Below are 9,116 nucleotides of genomic sequence, written 5' to 3' on the forward strand. Positions count from 1 at the left end.
TTTCAACTAAGTCATGGTTGTACGGCAGTGAAGCATCGGTGTTGAACACTGATGTCATGCTGTCGATGATGATGATGATGATGATGATGATGATGATGATGATGATGATATTCAGCCCCTTGTGGACGAATAGTCCAGTATTTGGACTCGTCGTCGCGAGTTAGCGTGTTCGACCTCCCCTTGGGTTTCGGGGGATGTGCACTGGTGATCATTTCCAATAAGGATGAAACAGCTATACTATTTCTAGTCCCTCCAACATAGTCTGTCCTAAATTATGGGACAAAATATCCAATGAAAACGTAATTGAATTTACATTAAATCATACCCTGGTAGTGAAGGCACCACAAGAACTTCAAACTTGCTTTCGATATATGGATGAGTGAAACAGCTATACTATTTCTAGTCCCTCCAACATAGTCTGTCCTAAATTATGGGACAAAATATCCAATGAAAACGTAATTGAATTTACATTAAATCATACCCTGGTAGTGAAGGCACCACAAGAACTTCAAACTTGCTTTCGATATTATGGATGAGTTCAAGTTAGCTCAGTGGTTAACTGGCGAACTTACGGACCGTAAAGTCCTTGGTTCGAATCCAACTGCTGCATCTTGACTGCTCCCGTCTAGCCTTAGGGAATAATATTGTTACTAATTTTATTATTATGTCAGTGACATTGAAAATATCCCCTGAGTTTGAGAGTAGTTAAGTCCGAGACAATAATGTGGGCTTTTGGATATCCTGCTACATAAAACCGTCAAAAATAAAAGGCTGGAAAGTGTGTTCCTTGCCGTCTTTATCCTGTGTTTTTCGGCAAAGAACAGCACTTTGGAATTGCTGGACACGGAAGAAGCACTAATTCAACCCTCCATTCTGATTTTCCGCTGATTCAATGTAAGTATAACTATGGTATCCATAAAGTACTAACCCGGTTGAAATAAAATGGCATCTACTGGGTGCAACCCCATGTAAAGCATTGGTAAAACGATTTCTGTGACTACGTACTCACTAAACTATAAGCAGCCTCGTACAGATGGCAGCGTTGTAGAGGCGGGTTGACTGTTTCAGCGTCAATAGTTACACAGTGGCCAGCACATGCAGTTCAAAAGTTCGACGAACACAGACGGATTTCATACTGCTGTGGAGCCAAATCGATGTTCGTCACGTGCACAACACTATCTGGGGAACGTCGTTAATCACGGGCGATAAAATGGGTGATATGAGTGGAAAAGTCTTTGCATGTTGAAAACCGTAACAATATCCCTATTGATTGTGATGTTATCGAATTTTCGATAAGTTTGATACTTGAAGCTCAACCTCATTTAGGTGCAATCGTCGTTTACCGATTTGAGAGACAAGGGTTGGTGCTATATACCACTGCCTTAAACCAACCCAGTGAACCCACATCAAGGCCATAACACCTACCGATCGATAAAATTTCGGATTCTCCAACAGTTGATCAGCGGTAATGTGCCTTTCGAAAATCCCGAAAAATAAATTTGGTACCGCCGTTAAAGTCAATGTGTACAATGCAAATATCAGACTGGAATGCCAACTATTTGCAGAGAATCCAGAGTAGAAGTGAATATTAGTGAACCCACATCAAGGCCATAACACCTACCGATCGATAAAATTTCGGATTCTCCAACAGTTGATCAGCGGTAATGTGCCTTTCGAAAATCCCGAAAAATAAATTTGGTACCGCCGTTAAAGTCAATGTGTACAATGCAAATATCAGACTGGAATGCCAACTATTTGCAGAGAATCCAGAGTAGAAAGTGAATATTATGTTGAGCGTCACCCAGGCGACACATTTGAAGTAGTATAGGAGCATCGTGTAGCTAATCCGGTGGTAGCACCAGTGACCGTGTACAAGAAGAAGCCGCTGGAGATGTCTGTACAAGAGAAAGGTAAGATGAGGTAAGAGAATCAATACAGCCTGATGCCAGGAATCGATAAAAATAGAGAAACTTTCGGTATACGAAAAAAAACTTTACACAACCAAAGATGTTTAAAGCTTTATGAGACAAATTGAATTTCACTCAATAGGTTGGTGCTGTTCCGTATAATGTGAGTTAAGTGCGTAATTTTCTTGAAAGGAACTACTCAGAAGGTTGCCGAAGACTCTTCGGCACCAAAACACCAGTTTTGCCTTTCTTGGGACTTATCAGGTATACGCAGTTCCCCAGTTTCCGTCAAATTTATGTTCTACTTCAGCCTATCATAAAAACCAAATAGTTGTTTACTCTGCTTACCTGCATCAATTGCTCGAAGCATGCAGTATCAGGATTATTGTGCAGAAGACGGGGAGGTCATAACTTTACAGTCAACAGTTCAAAAGACACATGATACAAAACGAGACGGATGCCGACGGTTGAATTCGAACCATCGACTTCTCACCGGTTTATGCGAACTGGAGAAGCTGTCCACCGAAAATGCTCAAAGTTGCTCGGAACTTATATCGATGACGGAAAATTCCGCCGAAAACGTTCGATGGGAGCATATAACCAAAACGTTTTCAAGCTTGCGACTTCTCACCGGTTTATGCGAACTGGAGGAGCCGTCCACCGAACATGCTCCAAGTTGCTCAGAACTTATATCGATGACGGGAAATTCCGCCGAAAACGTTCGATAAGAGCATATAACTAAAACGTTTTCAAGCTTTCTTAGGATGGGGAACACGTTTGGCGCAACAGGAGATGAACGGTTTATGAACAAACGTACAACCAGCATCATCATCATCATCATCATCATCATCATCATCATCATCATCATCATCATCATCATCATCATCATCATCATTGTCAGCTGTAATAACCGCGTACTCGTCGTACAGTGGTTGTAGCTGCTGCAGTTTCGTTCACCGATGATTTTGGGGTTGGGGGGTTGGTAGCTGCTTATTACAGGGGAGAGATGATAAATTGGTACGATAATCCAGAATTGTCAGTGGGTTGTCAAGTGGGGGATTGGGAAGTGAGCTAGGCACTGAAGGCAATAGCTTGGATGCACGAGCGCCATCGAGGGCACGACTGGGCCATGTCTGACAATGTCTCTAGCCATTGATGTGACCGGTCTCGCGGTCCCCATCCAGGAAGACGGTAGTGACCAGCGCAGCTCCAAAATCCCTCTGATATATTGACCAAAACCCTCTTCTCGTGTTTAACAGGAGTGCACACCATCCATAGAGATGTCCCGGGAACCGGCTAGTAAGTGTTGGGTGCAGAGTCAGCTGACGAAATCGAATAGAGAGGTTTCCAGGGGTCATCGATGGGTGGTAATTGCTTGTACTGTACAGAAAAGTTCCACAATTAACTGGTACCGTTTGCACATTCAACAATGCCCGTGAGCGCAGCAGGCATCTTTAGTAGCAATAACAGGAATTGGACCACCATGCTCATTTAAGCTGTTGGTCACGAATACTTGTCGAATACAATACCACGGATTAGGTCCACATCTAGTCAGTTACTATGAACTGAACGACTGCTGGGCGCCCAACCTAATTTATTGAATTCCTTGTATCATTACTTTCCTGCTGTTTGTCACTCAGTGTTCTCGCCGTTCAAATGTTGTTGTTGTGTAAAATACTGGTGGGAATCAAACAAAAGTCCAAGGTATTTATAGGTCCGCGGACCCTTAATGCTAGCCAGCACAATCCTCACAACCTGTAATGTATTGATTTGCCGCTGCACGTGACGCACATGATGCAGCTGACCATCGTTCTCCGGGTGGTGCAGAGTCTTGCTTTGTTTGGAACGGGCCAAAACACCGATCTGCCGCTGCTTGGTGGATTACGTTCAGGAGTTTTGTGATTTGTGCATTCATATATGGTTTCAGACCGTGATATTCTGCACTTTCTATAGTGTATCGAATCGGCTCAATGACACCTTTCGCTTAAAGCCTCATATCTCTAGCGAAAACATCGATCTTAAGTGGATTACAATAATATAAAAACGTCAGACATTGAATAAGTGAACCAAAAGTATTCGACAGCTATGCATTAGCGAGTGTAGCACACTTAGTTCATGTTTTTTTGTTTTTCAGAGTTTATTGGCAAAATCGATAGATTAAAGTACTGATCTCAACGGCACTGTCTATCAGTTGGCAAGGCTACAAAACATTCCGTTGGAATTTGGCCATATTGGCCGATCAACAGGTTGACGAATTCTGGGAAGTCTGACCACAACAACTCATCAATCCCGGCTGTCACGCTTTAGAAACAATGTGACTGTTTGGTCCCAGATTCGTTTTCCTGACCCATCGAGAGAGAGAGAGGGACTACTCTCCTGCAGGGAGGGGGGCTTGGAGCACTTTGTCAGCCATGATTTAGTGCGTTTCCGAAAAGACAGGCCATACATCGCTTACATCCGTGATCGTGTTCCATGAATCGAGGACAGACATACTTTTAAAAGAGAGAGCCTACTCGGATAGAGGGTAAGAGATCTCAGAAACAACCGATTAGGTCATCTTATATTGGTCAACCAGAAGTAAACATCCTATCCCGTAAGTACTGTTGTGCTTAATCGAGTGAGCCAAATAACCACTGAATAACGTTCACAAGAAAATATCCCGTAAGAGTTTTGTAGTGTCAATGAAGGATCTATCGTTGATAGGACCCATCAAGGGATGTATACATGAGCGGATATGGTCTGTGGCTAGGTGAGACCTAAATTAAACTGCTCGAATGATCGGTTCAAATGCACGCGATTTGTGGTCAAGTCTCCGCGAGATTCACAAACAGGTACGTCCTCAATTGATTTCCTAAGGCCAAGGGATCTGATAAGGCGAAGCATTCAATGGTCTTACCATACAGACTGCACTGTCTGGGACCCCATGAAAATACATTTTGTCTTTTGTCGCATTCCGGATCTTACCGATGGTAAAACTTCTTCGAAAGTCCGCTGGCTGAATAGAGCTGCTGGAAATCCAGTGTAAGAATGCACATAAGCCAATTTGTCAGTTTGTTTATCAGCTACTACAGTTTCGGCCACCGGAAAATGGAGGATTGTAGAAGACATCTCCGAGCATCATAGACGATAGCAGGATCATTTTTTGGGAAACTCGGTAGCTGCTCATTGAAGGCGACGGCTTTGATGCACGAGCACCACTAAGTGTGCAACTAAGAGCTACGTCTGCCAGACCAGAGGTATCATTAACGGTGGAGGGAGTTGTCGACCCGACTGAGTTGACTGTTCAGTAATTTCATGCTTCGTTGCCGCTGGTCACCTAACGGTTGCTTCCACTCAACACAGAGCTGGGCGTAAAGACCTCAGAGCTAGCCGAGGCGGTGGAAATTACTAAGCATCACAGCGTGAATAGAATCGAGGGTGTAGAGCTGGCGAGCATATGGAAAGCGGCCTCAGATAAGCCGAGTTGACGCGTGACGGTGTGGTTGTCAATTCTCTTAGGATCATTAGAAAAAACCGGGGGTGGGGATGGAAACCTCAACGGACCAAAGGTCACAGCATCCCTCTTACACAACAATCTTAGCACTAGCTCACTCACACAGACTGACAGAAGGTTCAAACGAAATTCAAGAGGAACCATCAGCCGAACCAGAAGAACTAGAACCTAGCCTGGACCCAAACACATGTAGGTTTCCCCACCGACCCAACACTTGTTCAACCACTCTAACACACTAAAATCCCTTGGCCGACACCCAACAGAGATTTAGCTTGACTTAACTGATTGGTTCTCCTTCCGCCTTAAATCTCGACCAACCCCAGAACCTAGTCACTTGGCCTGACGAAGCTTTTATGTCAAAAGCGAAACGTTGCCCAGCAATAAATCTACCGATTGTCCCCAAACTTTTTCGAAAAGGGAGAGTTCCTTCTTCCTAAGACAATCTATTGAACCTCAGCATTGCTAGTCCGATGGCCCAATTAGAACTTAACAATGCTTGGGAGGCACCGATGATCAAATATTGACGTCTTTAGTAGGCCCACTGAGCGTAGATGTCAGGTGTCTGATTCTTTAAGCAGTACGGATCGCAATGCAGTAGTGCATACTCTGCTGTTGACAAACAAACTGACGTCGCTTCGGCGCCATTCGTGTCGGAGGTTGGTTTGCGACTCGAGAATTAATCTTGTCTTCAGCCAGTTCATCGGGACTTATACAACTATCCACGTGAATTTGCCCACCACGCGGACCAGGTCATCTGGGAGCATGGGGTTTTGGTCTGATTCAGCCGACGTTTGTGGGAACACTTTACAATTTGCAGTTGAGGAGCGTCTTACAAACCGTGGGGCAAAGTTATTTAGGTTATTTAAAATGGTTTGCATTCCTAAAGGATCTAAAACAAGGGTCCGAATAATCCGGGAGGATCCCGTGAGTATTTCGATCCGGAAAGCTTCAGAAGCAGCCAGAAAAGTTTCAAGACCACTGGACTCAGGCAAAATCTTGCCGTGAGGCATTTGAAAGAATGATGCTCTTCAAGAACTTGTCTTAAGGCTCATCGTTGGCTAGGGGTAGGTATGGCCGTTAGTTGCAAATTCATAGATCTCGTGCAGAATTAACGCACATTTTGGCACGAACCGGTGCGCCATCAGAATGCAAACGTATTTCTGGAAACATATTTCTGGACAGAATATCTCCACCGGTAGCTCTTTGGCAAGTAATCATGCTGCCTTAATGTGGAAGACAGGCTGTAAGATGGTTTAAAAAATAAAAAAAATAAATTGCAGGAAAGCTTAAGGCGATCAAGAACTTTAAGTTTCTCGAAACACCAAAAACGAGAGATTTAGGTGGGTTCCAGGTGAGTCTCTGGCAAAACCAAATTAGTTTGCAAATGGGTGTATTTCGCTAATTTCCTGCAATTTGGTTTCAAGTAGAACATATGGTTGACGGAAACTCGGGGACTGTGCCCACCTGATGAGCCCCTAGAAGGGTGAAACCGATCGTGTGCTGTCGACGAATTTTCAGCAACCTTATGAGTAGTGTATTACAAACTTAAAAGCCTGTTTTAAACTCACCTAAACTGCGGCAGGGCATAATCTGCAGCCCGCGTGGCTTCTCTCCCTTCCTCGCCGTAAATTCCAATCCCAACATTTGCCTGAGATATCATGGATACGTCATTGCCCCCATCTCCAACAGCAGCGGTAACAGGACCAGCTCCGTGATTCGATTCGCCCAATCCAAGCTGAACGAGTTGTACAATCGAAGCCTTCTGCAAAGGTGTCACACGACAGCAAACAACAGCGGTGACGTTCATGCACAGATCCAGGAAAGCCATCCTTAGCGAAGGCTGGAGGGTGAAGGAAAACAAGCAGGAATTATTGGCAAACTATCAACGATGGGTTGACAAGATTTTGTTTTTAACGTTAAGGCCGAAACTTACCTGAAACGAAATTGGAGCAAAAAAGCTTGTTACCAGGTCAACCGTTTGTTCTGAATAGTTAAGCAGGCTAACAACAATTCGGCTTACATAGGGATGAAACTCTGACCCAGGTAGCAATCAATAATGGGTCGTTTGTCGTGTATGGGTTCCCATATTCTGAATGCGCTACGTTCCGAGTCCCGCCGCTCACTAACACCTGACAGTGTTACTACCTTCTTCGAGTTAAGCCGAGTTGCCTGCATCCTCTTGTTCCTTCGCAGGTGACTCGATCATATGCCTGCATGCTCATCCAATATCTTTCTGAGTAAAAATGTCTCATAATAGCCAGCTTTCCGGCAATTGGAATGAGACCCAAGTCAGTTAATGCATGGAAATAGAAGTGCGTAAAACCATAGGTACTATCGATTTTGCCTATCTCCCATTGAGATGTACATTCAGGAGAGTGCTCTATTCGAAGCAGTTTATGATCTGTCCCATAGAAATCCTAGAGTACATCACGATCAAACTTGTCTCTTCGGCTGTTGGCAAGCACCATTGACCATACCGGTACCTGGGGAATCGGTTATAGGACGTGTGAGTTATCAGATGTCAGTGAACACATTTCAGTTCACCTTATGGCTTAAGCTTCTTTACTTAGAAGAGCTGTGAGGCGCTTAAACGTACCTATTTGAGACAATCCCCGGTGAAAAAGTGACACTGAGAGCTAACGGAAGTATTTGCCAATAGGAGCAATAAGGTTCAGAAAATGTGAAACTTGCATGCAGTGCGTGCTTTAGGCTTTCTCCATCGACTACCAAGCTAAATGTTTCATCCGCGGCTCCACTTTTGAGAGGAATCCTGCGTTTTGGCACCCGGGGGTTATTGCTTCCACGAGTGTATGCAAACAGCCTGTCCCAAAAGGCTTGTATTTTCCTCACACTTCTTTTCAAAGTGCTTTGGTCATACTTTGCCTGGTTCGATATGTTGTATTCTTCGATTTCTTGTTCTGCCACTGTGTAGACCACCTCGCCGATTTCGTCCAATGTGGGACTGAGTGGACTTTTGGCCATCGCATAACGCTGCTCATGATCGGAGTCAACCTCACGTAGGCTTTTGAACACTAGTTCAGCTGCTTCGTTGAATTCCCTGCAGCCGGTTATGCGAAGCAGCGTCGTTGATTCGGCAAAGTGTCCAGCTGCCTGGCTTACTGTGATTGCCGTCTCCTCCTTGTCTCCAGTCAGCACCCAAACCTAAAAGTGAGAGAACGTTATCAATCAATTGAAAAATGTTTGGGACCTATTGGGAAGTCATCGTTTCAGAGAGGTTTGTTAGAGCTAGACGAAGTTCTGGTTAGATTTGATGTCAACTCGATGTATACCAATGCCCCTAAAGCGGACACTGTGGAAGTAGCGAGAAGGCCTATACTGTCAGACAGAACGCTGCAAGATAGTTAAAGGCATAAGGGTATGCCTAAACCTCAGTCATTTTGCTTTCAACTCAATTATATACTCTCAAGAACAAGGTTTAGCGATGGGATTGTAGCAACCCAGTCACCCATATACTTGACTGTTCAACTCACACGCGCTCACTGGATCGCGAGGCTTGTCTATTTTCGCATACGCACAAACACGTCGCATTAGGCTGACACATCGGACATCGATTGTCTGCACCACCTAGTCAGCGTAGCAACCACTCATGTGCCGACGGGCCCACATATACGCACTGGGACCTACATAAAGGCAAACCGAACCCAGTCAAGACACACAGACTCGCGCGCGCGCAGGGAGCAGGACGTCAACCTCTC

The 9,116-nt window shown here is 44.6% G+C and overlaps 2 protein-coding genes across 2 annotated transcripts in view; one reads left to right on the top strand and one right to left on the bottom strand.

The window, feature by feature from the left end:
* T265_00897 (hypothetical protein) overlaps positions 1 to 9,116 on the bottom strand; it is a gene marked incomplete at both ends in the record, with an annotated part of 24,988 nt that overhangs the window by 7,920 nt on the left and 7,952 nt on the right. The window contains 6 exons of the mRNA XM_009164792.1: positions 1,344 to 1,555; positions 1,602 to 1,895; positions 2,865 to 3,040; positions 6,865 to 6,922; positions 6,969 to 7,240; positions 8,029 to 8,562. Coding sequence (XP_009163056.1) covers positions 1,344 to 1,555; positions 1,602 to 1,895; positions 2,865 to 3,040; positions 6,865 to 6,922; positions 6,969 to 7,240; positions 8,029 to 8,562 — 1,546 coding nt within the window. The remainder of the gene's footprint in view (positions 1 to 1,343; positions 1,556 to 1,601; positions 1,896 to 2,864; positions 3,041 to 6,864; positions 6,923 to 6,968; positions 7,241 to 8,028; positions 8,563 to 9,116) is intronic.
* Positions 2,276 to 2,635, top strand: T265_00898 (hypothetical protein; the record flags this gene model as incomplete). Its single annotated transcript, XM_009164793.1, has 1 exon — positions 2,276 to 2,635. One exon carries the CDS (start codon positions 2,276 to 2,278, stop codon positions 2,633 to 2,635), a length of 360 nt encoding a protein of 119 aa, XP_009163057.1.

The sequence above is a fragment of the Opisthorchis viverrini genome, assembly GCF_000715545.1.
Source record: "Opisthorchis viverrini unplaced genomic scaffold opera_v5_9, whole genome shotgun sequence".
NCBI classification, from domain to species: Eukaryota; Metazoa; Platyhelminthes; class Trematoda; order Opisthorchiida; family Opisthorchiidae; genus Opisthorchis; species Opisthorchis viverrini.